Source organism: Ictalurus punctatus, chromosome 27 (genome assembly GCF_001660625.3).
Source record: "Ictalurus punctatus breed USDA103 chromosome 27, Coco_2.0, whole genome shotgun sequence".
Classification (NCBI taxonomy): Eukaryota; Metazoa; Chordata; class Actinopteri; order Siluriformes; family Ictaluridae; genus Ictalurus; species Ictalurus punctatus.
Genome location: NC_030442.2, coordinates 11775001 through 11791551, shown reverse-complemented (window position 1 = coordinate 11791551; position 16551 = coordinate 11775001). Strand labels below are relative to the sequence as shown.

At 40.8% G+C, this 16551-nt stretch overlaps 1 protein-coding gene across 42 annotated transcripts in view; it reads right to left on the bottom strand.

Moving 5' to 3' along the window:
• The window catches only part of madd (MAP-kinase activating death domain), a 62060-nt gene that overhangs the window by 2694 nt on the left and 42815 nt on the right, over positions 1–16551 (bottom strand). For 6 of the 42 annotated variants that reach the window (XM_053676699.1, XM_053676698.1, XM_053676704.1 and 3 more), the window contains 19 exons: positions 16186–16294; positions 15844–16075; positions 15538–15688; positions 14897–15100; positions 13617–13673; positions 11587–11687; positions 11385–11468; positions 10723–10881; positions 10151–10271; positions 9676–9738; positions 8728–8848; positions 8496–8601; positions 8285–8395; positions 7586–7693; positions 7306–7470; positions 7089–7161; positions 5813–5919; positions 2715–2784; positions 49–95 (listed from right to left, as the gene is read on the bottom strand). In XM_053676699.1, coding sequence (XP_053532674.1) covers positions 49–95; positions 2715–2784; positions 5813–5919; positions 7089–7161; positions 7306–7470; positions 7586–7693; positions 8285–8395; positions 8496–8601; positions 8728–8848; positions 9676–9738; positions 10151–10271; positions 10723–10881; positions 11385–11468; positions 11587–11687; positions 13617–13673; positions 14897–15100; positions 15538–15688; positions 15844–16075; positions 16186–16294 — 2189 coding nt within the window. The remainder of the gene's footprint in view (positions 1–48; positions 96–2714; positions 2785–5812; positions 5920–7088; positions 7162–7305; positions 7471–7585; positions 7694–8284; positions 8396–8495; positions 8602–8727; positions 8849–9675; positions 9739–10150; positions 10272–10722; positions 10882–11384; positions 11469–11586; positions 11688–13616; positions 13674–14896; positions 15101–15537; positions 15689–15843; positions 16076–16185; positions 16295–16551) is intronic. The other 36 variants (XM_053676724.1, XM_053676730.1, XM_053676726.1 and 33 more) reach the window with 18 other exon arrangements.

Here is a 16551-nt window from a genome sequence, read left to right as displayed (position 1 = left end):
TAATACTCTCAATTGAATAGGATATTTACTGGCCTGGCTTTATCTTACCATGGGAGTTTTGTACTTATGGATCACCACTTCTTTAGTTTCAGGAACTGCAAATCACATGTGCGAGAGAAAAACAAAGAGTTGGGAGAAGTAAGAAAAGACAAGAAAAGAGGAGAGCAATGAGAGAGAGAGAGAGAGAGAGAGAGAGAGAGAGAAAGAGAGAGAGAGAGAGAGAGAGAGAGAGAGAGAGGACATATATGGCCCATGGCAGAATCAACAAATAGTTAAACACATTGTAATCTTTATCTTCTTTCTATATAAACATTTTCTCATTAGTTCTTCAGGTAAACCTACCATACAGATGCACTGTATAAGTTTAGGATTACCAACTGCTGCCATGCAATTTCTTAGCTACTTCCTGCACCATCTATCTACAGAAAGAGTCCACTGCTGACCAGGTACAATTTGAGTGGAGGGTTATTCTCAACACAGTACTGACACTGGCATGGTTGAGACACTACTATGAGTGGCACTGGTATGAGCGTAGCAGGTGCTGCGTTGTATAAGTTTTAAATATCACGATGACATGACTGGGTTGTGAAACAGTCCAACCAAAAATATCCTGTCAGCTGACAGTGCTGAGCATCAGTGGATGATTAACGCGTGATATATAATCCCTAACTGGACCAACAAGGTAGGTGAGTGTCACCAAAATAGCCATATAGTGCTATAAAAAATCCCAGCAATGCTGAAATGCTGGATTCACTCAAACCAGCAAGATACATACTATAATGTCAGTGTTACTGCTGTGTCATTAATATTCCACTCTTCAAATAATGTCTGGTCAGTAATGGTCCTGTAGTGGTGTCTTTCCACGGGAGAGAGTCTTGACACACATTCGGCTGTGATTTGGTCGCTGGCATGAAGGCGAGTGCCGTAGATCTTAAGCTCTTTTGAAATCACACACAACCTTGATTGTTCTATTACACTGTATAGCAAAGAAACTGTACATTTTATATCGTCCATTTCTCCTGAAACAGAGTACCACCAAGTGCCTTGTTGCTAGGCAACAAAGCAACAATACTGCTATTTGGAGAGCAAATAGATTTGGTTGAGCCTGGAAACTAGTGGCTACTCTAAGTTTCATTAGCTGGCTCCTCAGCAAAACAGCTAATATCAGCTGCCATTTTTAATAGGAAAAGACCTAAATGAGATTATAATAATTTATGTACAGTGCATAAATATATAGTTGTTGTTCCAACATCTGTGAAAAGTAAACATGATGGTTCCCTCACAGTATGAAGAAGAAATTCCCCCTTTCATGCTGATTTACTGGCAAATAAAGTGGCATTGAATTTGTCCGCCATCTAGTGGTAATGATCAGAGTTACGGTTTAGGCCACTGTTATTATTATTAATAATAATAATAATAATAATAATAATAATAATAATAATAATAGTTTAGCAATTCGAAGCAGCTTGCAGTGACAACCATTACAGTTACTTAGCAACCCATGGTGCAAATATGGTAGCACTGCCAGAACACTTTCAGATTGCATGGTCTGCTGTACAATACTTACAAAGTGCTATTGTATGGCAGGTTTACCTAATAAAAGTGTAACAATTGTAGCTAAGGTAGATCTACTTAAAATACTGGCAAGTAAGTGTATAATCATCATTATCATCATTATAAAAATCGAATCCTATTAATCAAAAATCAGTAATTCATCAAAAATCATTAATTAAAACAGCTTGTTCAGTTAAAGTAACCAAATATAACCATCGCAACAGTTAAACAAACCATCCAGTGTCTCTACATGATTGTTTTCACAACAACCATTCCCTGCTAAGCTCGGAGCACAGAGACCATTAGTGGAACGTTAAGAAAAGACAAGCAAACTCCTCCACTGGGGGGAGTTAGAGAATGATAAACAGCCTCAGAGCAAGAGACGTGATTTAGGGATTTGCCAGCCTTACAACAGCTCATGGAATGATTACGTGTCCAAGCGAAAGCATGTGATCTTAGCGAAACATTGGACAGCCAAGGCCATGAAGATGAGAAAAAGACAATTATCGGTCAGTTAGGAAGGAGGAATGAAAGGAGTAAAAGTGGAAAGAGGAGTAGAGAAAGATTAAGGTGACAAGCACTTTACCTGCTGGAGAATGAAGGTTTTCATAGCAGCAAAGATGAGGGGCGCATTACAAAAAGGAAGCACAGAGACACGGCAGTAACCCTATCTAATTCTGAAGCTAAAACTACACCATCATAAAGCTGAGAATAAACCAACTACAAGTACCATCATATGGCATATGACTAAAGCAAAAATAAAAACAGGTGTTTGTCCCTCTAAAAATGTGTTCTGGCTTCACAAAACAATTGGGACACATACATTTCTGGATCTAGGATGAGGCTAAAAACACTAGGTGAGGAGGAAAATAGAGATTAACATAAGAACTCAATTTTAACAAACAATTCTGCTGTTAAACTGAGGTCATGGTAACCAACAAAGACTGACTGTATCTCACTCCGTCACAGATTGAGGCTGATCTATGTTCTACCTTTCTCTATATACACCAGGTTAAACACACAAAGAGCTGGACTTCACTGACATATTACAGAAATATTAGTGTGATGTGAACTATCTCAATCTGATCTGTGATTATACCGAGTCGTTTGGTTTACTGCCGTGTCGCGTACAGGCCGAGAATCAGAATGGGGGTAATTACCAAATTCCTCCAGGACAAAGACTCCCTTCACTGTATTGCACTTTTTAATGTGATTCAGCTCTATGAAAACCTAAAATGAAAAACAAACAAAAGGAAAGAGCACACTGTTAGCAACTCAATCACATTTTTGGAAACAAACAAACAAATAATAATAATTAAAAAAAACATTAAAAAGAAAACATAACAGTGGTAGAAATGACAAATTGGACAGGCAGTAGACAGTAAAACAGGGAGAAACGAAGACAGCACATAATAAGCAAGCTCTGTAAAAGCTACAAGAACTCAAAAGGACTACAAAGAGAGGAAGTTTCCATGCTGAGAAGCTAACATGGGCTGGAAGTGCAGTTCAAAATGCGATCACAAGCATCGTAGTTCGTTTAACTTTTTTACATCAGACCTGATTTACCCAGCAGTAAAGAAATAAATGAAAATTTGATGCAATTCTTTCCTGAATTTACCAGCGAAATCGGCATTGAAATTAAGCGTAGCGGTTGTATACATGGAAGATGGTAATATTAATGAGAAATAAGATGGTCTGAGGCCCATGTGAAACACGCATGAAAAATTCCATCATTTAAATAGAGAAAAAAAACAACAACATGAGTCCAAAATAAATAAACAAACAAATAAAATAAAAAACCGAAGTCAGCTACAACAGCTACAAATGGAGAAAAGAAAGAAAAGAAAGCCAATGGAAAAACATGACCCGCTAACAAGCAAAGACAGCAGAGGTGGTGTACCTTCCGCTCCTTGCAGGGAGAGAGAGCATGGGAGAGAAACGCTTTGGATTATTATCGCACAAAAGAGCAGAAAAATAAACCACCCACTGGCACTACATCCCCCCCAAGAATCAGTAACCGATAATCAAGGAAAAAAAGAAAAAAAATTATTAAAAATGCAAACGTAACAAAAAAATGTTTTATTAATGGGTCATTGTGTTCAGAGTCATTTTTGAAGCCTTGCTGTAATCCCACTCCATTGCCCTCCATGCCTCCTCCGCCAGCAGTGCGGACTGGCAACCTCAGGGAAACAAACTGCAGCACAGAAGCAGCACCTACACAACATCCACCTACTACACACCCGAGCTGAGCAACTTCAGGGACACAAAACTTTCAGGTTGGATGGAATTGGTGGAATACAAGTTAACGACAACCTTCATTATTTACACTGATGCTGGGTGAGGTCTAGCTTAATATCATGAAAAAAAAAATGCTGTTGATACTAAACAGAAATAAGGATCTTACATTAGTTAAATTGTGATTTCATTGCTTAGAAAAGAGACAGCATTCGCCTACTATGTTTATATGTGTGGTGTACTCATGAGCTTTCTGACTGCAATGGTATAAAATTCTAGGCTGATTAATACTTAAATGCATTTACAATGAATATCACTAATCATAAACTAGTAATCGAATGCAATATTTGACAGGTGTAACATACAGATGGGTGATGAGTTAAAAGAAAACAAAAGACAAAAAAAGGAAAAATGGGCCCGCTATCCTGTTATATGGCACAGCACGAGTCTACTTGTTCATTTAGAGAGAAGACACACTGCAAATCAATAGAAAGTTCTTCTGACTGATCAGGTTTATCCTACCACGTAACATTTCTACTCGGATGGGTGTGGTCTCTTCCAGGATGAGGCCCATACCCCCATCCACAAGGATGAGTTCAAGTGTAGTTCAAGTACTCACTGAATGATTTGATGGAAATGAAAAATGATGTAGAGCACATTCTATGCCACCATATCTCAACAGAACGAAACACCTAGGAGAGATTTTGGACTGATGTGTTAGACAGCACTCTCCTTTACCATCATGAATACACCAACTGAGGAAATATCTTTTGGGAAAATGGTGTTCATGCCTCCAGATACTTGCAGAAGCTATGCCAAAGTGCCCTGAAGCTCTTCCAGTACCTTACTAAGACACTATATTTAGGTTTTTCCTTTCTTTATAGATGATTATGAAAAAACTGCTCTGGTATAATAGTACTCTTGACTGCTCAAATAGTATTTGTTCTGTTTACTACACCTCATGTCTCATATGCCCACAAAATGATGGATTTATTGTTGAGTAAACAGCATTTCACACAAAAAAAAAAGCCTCAGTTTCCCTCATGGTTAGAAACGGGTCTCATTTCACACCAAATCCCCAATATGTCAAAAAAAAGCAATGCTTATATACTGTATATCCATATGTCAAAAGTTCACTGACCTCAAAAAGGCTGGCGTTCAGACTTCTAGTAAAACCCTTCTATTGTGGAATGTATTGAAGTCAGTAGACCATTGCAGTCCAGTCCTGTCACTACTCACTAACCTGCATAGCGTCTCACTGACCCACACACACTCAGACTCATTGTCCTATATCTTACCTCAGACATAACAAAACATTTAAAATAAAAATAAAAAATCACAGCAACACATATCCACACACTGTGAAGACAAAGGATTGGTACCATAGTGAACAACATTTAGTACTGACACAGTTTATGCTTAATGTGCACCTTAAAAAACAAAACAAAAGATATGCTAGTGACTAGGCAACTCAAACACAAACATCCAGCAAATAAAGCAAAAGAAAAAGAAATAAAAAAAAAGAAGAAAAAAAAGAAAAAGAAAAAAAAAAAGAAGAGCTACTCCTCAGAGAACCTCTCTTGTAACTAAAAGGAATTAATTTATTAATGTATTTTGGAACTCAGGTGCTGTCACAGTTTTGAAGTTTTAGTAACTGCACTGTGATTTTAGTTTGTTTTTGTGGGATGGGGTTCATCCCTCATGCAATCCAATCTTTTGTACTTTTCTTGTTAGAACCATGAATGATCAGGAATAATATCCGTCAGAGTGTACACCAAGGACAACATGTTTCTAGGGTTCACACTCTGTTCTTTTGAGTTCAGAAGTTCTCTGAGGAAGACAGCCACACTAAGAAAGACAGTATGGAAAAAGGCATGGAGGCAAGTGAGAGAAAAGGGGTGAGAAAGACAGAATTGAGAATTGTGAGAGGACGGGAGGGAGTTTGAGGATGTGCAGGTGGTGGGCATTGACTGTTTACACGCATGCATGCATGGTAAACTGGGCCATTGACGTGGCCTCCTACCTGGCTGTGCATGAATTTGAGATTAATCCCCTCGAGGGTGACCTGCAGGAGACCGCCCTCACCCGATTTCATATCCTGCACAGGGAACTCTCCACCTAGTTCTGGACCTATACACGACACAATCAAAAGGGAGTCATGAAGAATTGATGTTCTGTTCATGTTGGAGTCTCAGCAAACACTTTTCTGGTCTGACAAGACTAAAACATAACATTCTGGCTACATTTGGTAGACGTCACAAGTCTCATCACCCCGAGCACACCCGTGCCTTCAGGGAAACATGGTGATGGTAGCATCATGTTGAGTGTTACCCTTGGCCTCTTATTGGCTTCTCTGACTAATGCCCTCCTCACCCGGACAGTGACTTTTGATGGATGGCTTGCTCTAGGCAGAGTCACGGTTGTGGCCAGATTCTTTCGATGTTTTAATAATATGCTGTATATTCAGTTTGGGATATTTATTTATTTTTATAACCAAACCCTGATTAATACTTTTCCAGAACTGTGTCTCAGACTTCTCTTGATTAACTCCTTCATCTTCATGTTGCTGTTTGTTTAGCTCCATTACCAGTCAAGAGGTAAGACACACTCGTTCATTTTTATTTTCCCCACACATTGTAGAATAATAATAAAGTCATCAAAACTCTGGAGTAACACAAATGGAACTATGGGAATTATGTTGTGATAAAAAAACAAAATAAATAATATTTTAGCATCTTCAAAGTAGGCGCCCTTTTTGCCTAGAATTTCCAGAAATGTATTCTAGGCATTTTCTCAACTGATTTCTTGAGGAACCCCCCTGAGATGTTTTTTAAACAGTATTAAAGGAGTTCACACCCACGCTGGACACTTACTGGCTGCTTTTCATCAGTTTAAAAAATACTTTTTTGTAAATAAAATGTTAGTTTTCTAATGAAAGAAATGAATATGTCGGCACGATTATATTTTTGTCTACAACACCGATTTTGAAACATTTAATCACACACCTTCAGAGCAAAAGATTTTTAACATCATGAGAAACATTTTAGTCAAGTGTCCACAAACTTTTGACCGGTAGTGTGTGTTAGCTAACAACTTTGAGCAACAGGTATTATTTATACTGAGATCACAAGGCACTTTAAAAGCACACAGGTGGACTCCAATCATTTAAGGTTACCATATAGAAAATCCATGTCGGTGTGGTTTCACAACCACTACACTGAAGTCTATTGGATAATGAAGTGAATAAATAATGAATAAATAGCAGACCTATGCAACTGCTCTTTCAAAACGTATCATACCTGGTTTGATGCTTTGCTGTCGTGCTGCTGCACGCTCCATGCTGTCTTTGACGCAGTAGTACAGCTCCCGACACTAGTGCAATGAAACGAGTAGGAAATACAATGCTTTTATTGCATATCGGTTCATTTTTATGCAGCAGCTTGCTACGACAACTGGAAATATGTCGAATTTAATTTAACCACTGGCATGTGCATGTGTAATAATGTGCATTCTGACCTTCTTCGTGTAGAACTTGTTTAGCTGCGTCTCCAGTCCATTCCTCCTCCATAGACACAGCACTTTGGTCTTGGGACAGTAAGTCATATTGATCAGCTTCTCGTACCACCACCGTTCATACACCGTCCCTATGTTACTGCGTAGTACGATGCAGTCATCACACACCTGCTCTCACACACACACGCACGGATGAAGCAGTTTATAGAAACTCATCCGTATTTTATTAGAATGAGAAAATCAGACCTTGTGTGTCCATCTGTACTTTCCTACATGCACATACCTCCATGAAGAATATATCCCCTGTGGTATCAGTCCCGGCATGCACCACAAAAGTCTGCTTTTTTATATGCCGGCTTCCGCTCGGCCTTATAGGAAGTTCCCTTCCGTTCTAGAATGACAAGACATAACATAACTGATGATCTCTCATTTGACCTCTAAAACATGTTGAACACAATTTGCAGGAATTTTCCCCACTGTATCTTCTTGGATTCATACCGTACCGTACGTCAGGAATGAAATGAGGCACGTCGGAATCAGATGGAAGAAGCGTTTCAAATGAAATCGTTGTGAAAATTATGACTTCTCAGAGTGACGTACGCAATAAAATATTTACGTGCCTCTTACATAAGGATAGCAATAAATTAACATAAGATATGTGGGTTTACAGTAGTGTTTCTCATGGTGCCATGATCATTAGTGGAGCATGAAATTCTAAGCATTATGTCGTGTCATATGTACAACCCCAATTCCAAAAAAGTTGGGACACTGGGTAAAATGTAAATAAAAACAGAATGCAATGATTTGCAAATCTCATAAACCCAAATGTTATTCACAATAGAACATAGAAAACGTATCAAATGTTTAAACCGAGGAAATGTACCATTATAAGGAAAAAATAAGGTCATTTTTAATTTGATGGCCACAACACGTCTCAAAAAATTTGGGTGGATTTTCCCACTTGGACTAGATCGGTTCTTACCATGTGTGCAAGGCGGTCCAAAACCTCATTGATCTCTTGGCTGTACATCAAACTGACGTGAGACTTCCCCATCAAACGGCGGACCTTCTTCCTGATGTCGTTCTTATTGACCTAGGCAAAATGTATACACATTCCACCAAAACGTTAAATAATGACTGTAACTAGCTCGAGCAAGAATGCGTGTCCTCAAGTAGCCTAAAACAACGCGCACCTTCATCATTAGCATGTAGGCTATCATGTTGTGCAACAGATTGGCCAGCAGTCTGTCCTCATCCTCCTCCAGTCTCTTACGGTCATGCTCACCCAGTGACAGGTACCTGAGTAAAGACATCAACAGTACATAACCACAACGTCCTGTTATTCCCCCCAATCATTCCTTCATGAAACAAAATGCACATTTATCTCTGTTACAAATCACCAGTCACTCACACACATACACACACCTGTCAATCATCTCCTGTGGTCCCTGGTCCATCCCCATTCCCTCTCTTTCGAGCATTACAGCGTCCAGAAACGTGTCCTCCCAAAACTGCACCTGGTCCCACAGAGTAGAGCGCTCCTTACCTATACACATAATCCAACACACACACAAAGACTATTGTGAGATAATTCAACACTTTCGACACAAGCAAGGTGTCAAATTGGAACAGTTGTCCTCATAAATGCCACTGCGGCACAGTACATCGAAGTTTATCAACAACAAAGCAACACGTTTTAAATATAAGACAGAAGGTGCTATATCACACAGCACTCACGCTTAATAACTGTTAATCACCCCCACGCTTCAAAAAACAATGGCTTCAGAGATCATCCAAACATTATATTTCTATGCACTACATACCCAGTACTGAACAAAATACAAAAACATACCTGAAAACAGTCAAAATTTCACACAAGAATGATTCCATCTACTGTGCTTAAACATAATATTGCATAAGGCTGCAATACCAGATTTATATTTAACAAATATAAATTTAGCAAAAGACATGGTTCAGAGTTGGCTACAAATCCCAGGGGAGGATGCGCTGCTATTGGCAAGTTATTTCAAGTGCTGCAAACAGAGATGCTTTCAATTTCATAATAACAGCAGTAATGGTACTGGGTAGTTATTATGAAAATGTTAAATATGTATATTTATAGCGTTCTTTGAGCTGGGGAGATGTTTTCAGTAAACAGTGCTGAGGTTTCTTGGGTCACCAGCCAAATTGTGTACATGCACACACACACACACACACACACACACACACACACACACACACACACACACACACACACACACACACACACAAGCATCCAGTCCATGCTTCATATATAGAACATCCCATGCACAGACACACCCACACCCTCATGCGCACACATATCCCAGGTCATTATTCAGAGTCAGGCCCTACTCAGAGAGAAGGTTTCCATGGCAGCGTCCTCCAGCTGATCCCACATTGAGCTCTTATCCCTCCCTATGCCGCATTAAGAGAAACAGAAGAGCGGGAAAGAGTAAAAGGAGCAAGAGGGAAGGGCAGCAGGGCACAGCAGTGTTAGTGCGTTAATGTGTTAGCAACAATCTGTAGAGTGTTGCAGAGATCCAAACAAGCAATACTCCATACACCGTATACACACCCTAGATGGAAAATGGCAAGATAGTGCCAAAGTGAATATTGCACTAGTTGAGCTCTGTCTTATGGTTATGGATTTTAAAAGAATTAAGAATAAAGCTGTTTACAACAGCACAGAACAACAATAGTTCAACAGAAGCCATGATTAAATAAAAGAGGTGAGGGAATTTTTTAAAAGAGAGATGGTGAGAACATTTGGGGGGGGGGATTAAATTAAATTAAATAATAAAAATTTTTTTTAAATGAAAAGTCCTACCCAGAAGCCCCTCACACAGATAGATCCTCAGGCTGAGATCTTCATGGGGCTGGGCAGGAGCTCCCTTAGCCACACCCCCAATAGGTTCCTTCACACCTGGCTTCAGCTTATGGGTCTTTCCCTGAGTAAGTAACAAAATTATACTGATTTAAGTTTATATATACACAAGTAATAAATTATATATCAATTGATTTCGCCAAATTAGACATTCCAGTACAACGATAGCGATACAGCTGATGGTTGGTCAATGCAAAAGACCAGTGTTTTGCATACTCAGCCAATTAACATGCCTGGAAAAGGTTGAACTGGGTGATGAGGCAAAACACCATAATGTGCAGGATGGGAATACTCCAGAGACACTGAGAAATACCATAATGGACAGTCTACACCAGGGTTTCAGTCCTGTAAAGCCTCTACTTGGCACAGTTTCAGTGTTTTTTTAATCTCCTAACACATCTGATCCAATTCACAAAGAGCAAAATAATCAGGTAACAACCCGGATCATGTATGGTCCAGGATGAAGACCTTACAGTACTTTTGTCAGTTAAAGCATTAAGGCCATTGACACTCACAAACATAGAGCTGGTGGCAGGGTTGGTTTCGATCTCACTGTCTGAGAGAGTGCTGCGAGACAGAGCGAGGTGAGGAGACGGACGGCCGCTCGGTCCGTCTCCTGCCGTGCTGCTCAGGTCACTGTCAGCCCCCAGTGTCTCACCTGAGCTGTTACTCACCTGCGGATTAGAAGCCGAAGTTCACGATCGGATCGCGACACCACAGACTTAACGAGAAACACGAGAGCAACTTTGAAAGGGATACAGGAAAGCCGGTCCGCTTAGACGTGAAGAGGTCCAAGTTTGTCCGTTTATGAATATTTAAAGGAAAGGTTTAAAGAATATCCCATGTATAGGCATATATGTGGGGAAGCATTTCAACTGTGGTTGTGTAACTAGAAAGAGAAGGTCACAGACACAGTAAACCATCGCTGTCAGAAAGCTGAATCACTCTATGGTCAAAAGTGTCATTTTTAATATTTTTTTTTTTTTAAATCAAAGGAAAATCTTAATTGGTTTGTACACACAAAAGTATTATACGAGACATTTGTAGAACATGTATATGACTAGTGTGGTTTATTTTGCCCTACATACATATTTATAGAAAACTGAATAGTGTTTAAACAGTGAAATTGGTCCTGACTGCCCTAACGTGTAGTGACTCAGGGTTGGTCGTGCCCTACCACTGTGCTGGCCTCAGAGTCCTGACTGGTACTCCTCGTCAAAACCGGAGGCTCTGAACTCGCCAATGACTCCGTATCGCTCTTCTGCAGACAAATGTGAATTTTGTTTTAATCTAGTTCAAGACAAATTCTTTCAAATGTCTGTCGACTAGTCTGACGACTAGTCTGACACACACACACACACACACACACACACACACACCTGAGAGCCTGAGGTCACACTGAGCCCACTGTCCGCACTTATCTGGGATTTCTTCTCCTCTGTGTCGACCCCTTCTGGACGCTGTTTCGCCCCATCCGCCCCTGCAGGAAACACACAGTCAGTTTATCCTTCATCTGCCTCTCTGCACTGCAGACTGGGATACGTCCAATGACTAGAAGCAAGCCTAAGAATGGGAGCTACACTGGATGCTTGGAAATGTGTTTATTTTGTGCCATTAGGTGTTATTCACAGTACTACTAATTCAGCAATCAACTGAATTATAGCATCATCTCGCCGAGCCTTTGCACGGCGATTTACCAAAATTACGTTCCGACGGAAATGGTCATGTTACGGATGGTTGTGTCTCGTTTCTACAGTCACTACGTCATTATAGCTCACCTTGCACATGAGCTGACTTCTATACGTCGCTGTTGCCTGGCAATAGTGTTCCCACAACTTTTAATCAGGGTAATGGAAAATACTAGCTCTTATTCATCAGTGCTGCACATGGTCAAATCTTATCATGATTGCACACAGATTCCACGGAGAGGGTTTTTATTTATCGGTTTGATCGTCGGCATACCCGTGTGCTCGTAAATTTGAGAAGAAAAGCCTGAAAATACTTGATTTGCATGTATATAATCGTCAATAATTACACCAAATGTTGTAAGTAGTTAAGGGTGTGTTTCATGCAAGTATGTTAAAAAGTACAGAAAGGGATAGTGGGGTGTGTTGACATGATAAATAGAACAAATAAATAAGGGACTGTTTCTGTGCAGGTGAAGCTGACTAGATCATTCGTGTCAAACCGGCGCTCATGTGCTCGTGTTTCATAAAGACGCAGATTCCTTCGTAGGTCATTCAGTGCGCTCAAATCCGTGCAAGTTTGACGAATAAGGGCCAGAGGTGTCCACCTTCCACCATGTTATTAACATTAAATTTGGCCACATTTGTAATAGTTATTCCTACTATACAGATCTATCTTTGATTTTTCTACACCAGTGCCACTGTGCAGGTCGAAACACGCAATACTGAATATACCAAGCACCCAATCTAGCACCTATCCATACCAGAGCCATAAAGGAAGGAATTTTCACAAGACCGGTTTGTTCGCCATATTGCTACCTTATCACAGGTTCACACAGACAAAAGCAGTCATACAGTACATGCAGGCAAACACACAACCAGTCAGTCAGACACAGGAGTGGGGACGAAGCTTGGCTGCCATTAATGTGCCAATATGATGGTGATCTCGGTTTTGCAAACGAGCAGCACGAGATTACACCGTGTGTAAGTGCGCCGCCACTGAAGAAGAAAAAAAGTCATCAGAGATCATCAGAAAATGACCAACCTTGTTCCAAAGACTTGTTTTTATAGTCTCGGACATTTGTGTTTTACACGGTGTGACTAAAAGTTTGTGCGCCTAGATACACTGGTTGCTCGTTTATATTAAACAAAACATATCGGTCTTAGACGCCTTTTAGAAAAGAACTATGTAGCAAACTTAAATTCGCCATACGTCTGGACATTCAACGAGAAAATACATTTAAAACGACATCATTAATATGAAGGTCACTTTGGCTTTGTTATTTGTTCAACAGGAAACCAAAGAATACCAAGAATAAATTCAAGTCTTTGTGAAGTCTTTGTAGGGACATTACAGTCTACCATGATGTATCCTGATACCATGATCATTTTAACTATCATTTACGGTCCTACCTCCCACTACTACAAAGAGACACTCAAGAAGCTGTGCTTAAAACCTAACTTTTTACAAAACTGCACAGGCAAATATTATAATAGAAACCAGTCAATCTTAAGAAAACGTCCAACACAAAATGAAACCAAAAATTTCTAGGGCATACACCATTCGAGGCATTTCCATTTTGGGCCATGTGTCAGTAGAAGGTCTTTCTGAGGAGAGAAATAATGGGGACCGAGTGCTAGGGTTTCCTAACTGTAAAACAGGATTTAATAAAGAGTTTGCAGGTTGGGAAAGTCTAATTGGGTGCTTAGGGAGGTGATCTTACTCTGTTCTTTTTCCATAGCTTTTTGCTTTCTGTTATCCCGGTGCTTGCTCCACAATTCTACCCAAGATGCATTGCAAGCAAGGAGAGAAAGACATAGAGAGAGTCAGAGAGCTGATTGAATTGTCAGATATGGAGGATGAGCATTTTTGTTTTCAAAATCAAAAACAAAACGAAACAAACAAACAAAAAGAAAAAGAGTATGATGTGATTTTTTTTTAGATAACCCTTAACAATGCAAATGTCACTTTCCAAGATGAGGAAATTTTGTAATGTTCACACGTAGCTATACTCAACTGTATGCTAGTAGAGTAAATGCTGTTATGTAAATGACATCATAGCCAGTGAGGTGACATTACAAAGCATCCTGAGCTCTACAACCCTGATCCTGGAAAGACAGTTACACATCTGCTGTCATAAGGACAGTCTCCATATTTTAATTAGGTTTTTTTTTTTTTGGTGATGCCCACAGACAGAGTCGACTTTGGCAGGCTGTGGTTTTCCAGGGTCATGGTGGAGGCCCGGGCAGAGTGAAAGGCATGGGATGGGGATGAGAGGCCAGCCTCGCAGCTGCTGGGTGAAATGGGATGCTGCAGAAGCAGGAAGAAGTGCAATCTCAAAGACATTCTGTAGAATTGAAGGTGCAACTTTACCAAAGGACAGACAAGGAAAGGTTAGGGAGTAGGGAACTTTCCCCTGTACGCAGACCCGGATATGCACACCAAACTGTGGCCTCAAACCGAGCCCAAGCAGCTCTAATCCAATGCTAATCCTCGGGCTGTTTACAGGGGAGGAGTGTTCTATAATTCATGCTGGGAAGGCGAGACAGCCTTTTTCACAAAGAGCAGTGGTACAGCCCAAGACTGCCAGAGTCCTAGCTTTCCATGACACACAGCGGCAGGTTGGTGGCTTAAAGGAAACTTACTCTAACATGCAACCAGTGGGTTCAGGGGGAATCTGGCAAACAGGGAGTCGAAAACCAACACATTCTTAACATTCCAGTGGTGAGTTCACACGCACCGGGCATTGATAGCTCCAATAATCCAGTAATGAGTCTGCACCAGCCAGTGATTTTAGAACAAGTTCAACAATTGCCTCCTAGAATGTATTCCAAAAATGAGGAATGATTTACTGAAATCAACGCTTGGTAAAATCTTGGTGCAGACACTTAGTGGAATAGAGGATTTGACTTAAGCCCCAAACAAAAAGACTGACAAAGTCCCTTCAGGTCAGGTGGTCTAACAAGCAGGGAGAGGCACATGCAGGGGCTGAGGTTTACACACCAATAGAAGCAATAAAATTCTCTTCGTTCAGACTCCGGGTGTCAAACTGATGTGCCCCTTTCCCAGAGGGAGGGGGTGGCAGCTGAATTCTGGGCATCAGGAGCACGCCTGCCGCTCTGGCACTCTCAAGGCGCACAGACGGGCTCTCCTTACTGCCCGGACTGCTCGCCCCGTCCATGGGACTCCGCTTTCGCTTCTCTGGCTCTGTGCCATAAGGAGGCGTCATGTGAAATGACATACATACAAAAACATCGACAAGAAACAAAGATCAGAAGGAGGAAACAAGAAAAAAAGAAAGAGAGACAGGTGGTGGATTTAAAGAGATTGACTTGATTAATTGCTGTAAAAGAGGAGCAGTTGTTAAGAGATTACACGAAGGAACAGAAAAACCAGCAGGAAAGAACCAAGCTCAGATGTTGAGGGAGAAGCCCCTGTGAAATTTCCGAATTAGCATTATGATGCTGCTGCAGCTGATTTTCTTAAATTAACCATTCTTAAGGCCAAAATAATCCATTAAGCATTATTTATTTAGTGATACCTACATATTCAACCACTCATCAGTTTTGATGAAATATTTTCTATAGCAAGAGTGTCTGGGTTTGAAACTCAACTAATAGTTAACAATGCTTCTTGCACGTTACCTTTGGTTTGGTAGTGGGTCCTTGCAATTTCTAACAGGCTGAACACACTGGCCATGCCACCCAGGCCTGCATTAGTGTAGGAGTGCTCCAGACTGGAAACTGTGCATTTCAGCAGGTCCAACATGCCTTTATAGACCTTTCGGTTAATCTCCTATAAAAGCAGATGCACACACACACACACACACGTATATATATATACACTTAAGTGATCATATAAAGCCTAGGTGGAAAGATTTACTTCACTCATGTATCTTAACACTGTATAGATTCAAGATTCAACTCTCCCTCCCAGACTAGGTGGCTCACCACGTCTCTGATGACTTCTTGCCGAGCGTCCTCTTCTGACTGGACGGCTCGGTTGAGCTTGCTAAGCATGAAGACGCGCAGCTGCTCGTTTTCCAGCAGGCGGCGTACCTTCTTCATGTTGAGCCAACCGACACCCTGGCCATCCAACACGCTCAGCACCACGTCCTTTAGGAAATGCTGATTTTCACTGCACACACGGACGAGAGCGTCCAAGCCCTGTTCTCTCAGATAGCTTTTAGGTTTAAGGTTGTGGTACAGTTAATTCAGCAGTATGGTGGTATTTATTATAGAACACAGGCTTGTTCAGAGATGGCCTGGTGAGTCACGTGTAAAGCATGTTACCTGGTGTTGTTGGCTCGGCCCTGGGGCGAAGGTGGCTCTCTCTTTACAGTGGGACTGTGTTTAATCACAGAGGACTTTTGATCCACCAGTGCTCGAGGAGCACGGGAGCCTGAGAAAAGCACAGTTCATCACCACTGTGTATTGATCAAGCACACACAGAATTACAAACACACACACACACACACACACACACACACACACACACACACACACACACACCCTATTCAAAGACGTATCAAAAACATCATTACCATGTGTGGCCAAAACACAAAATCCATTCACTGAAACTGTAAACAATGCAAATATCACACCATGTGCACATATATACACGCTTTTTTTTTTATTTATAGAACACTGCACTCAGAG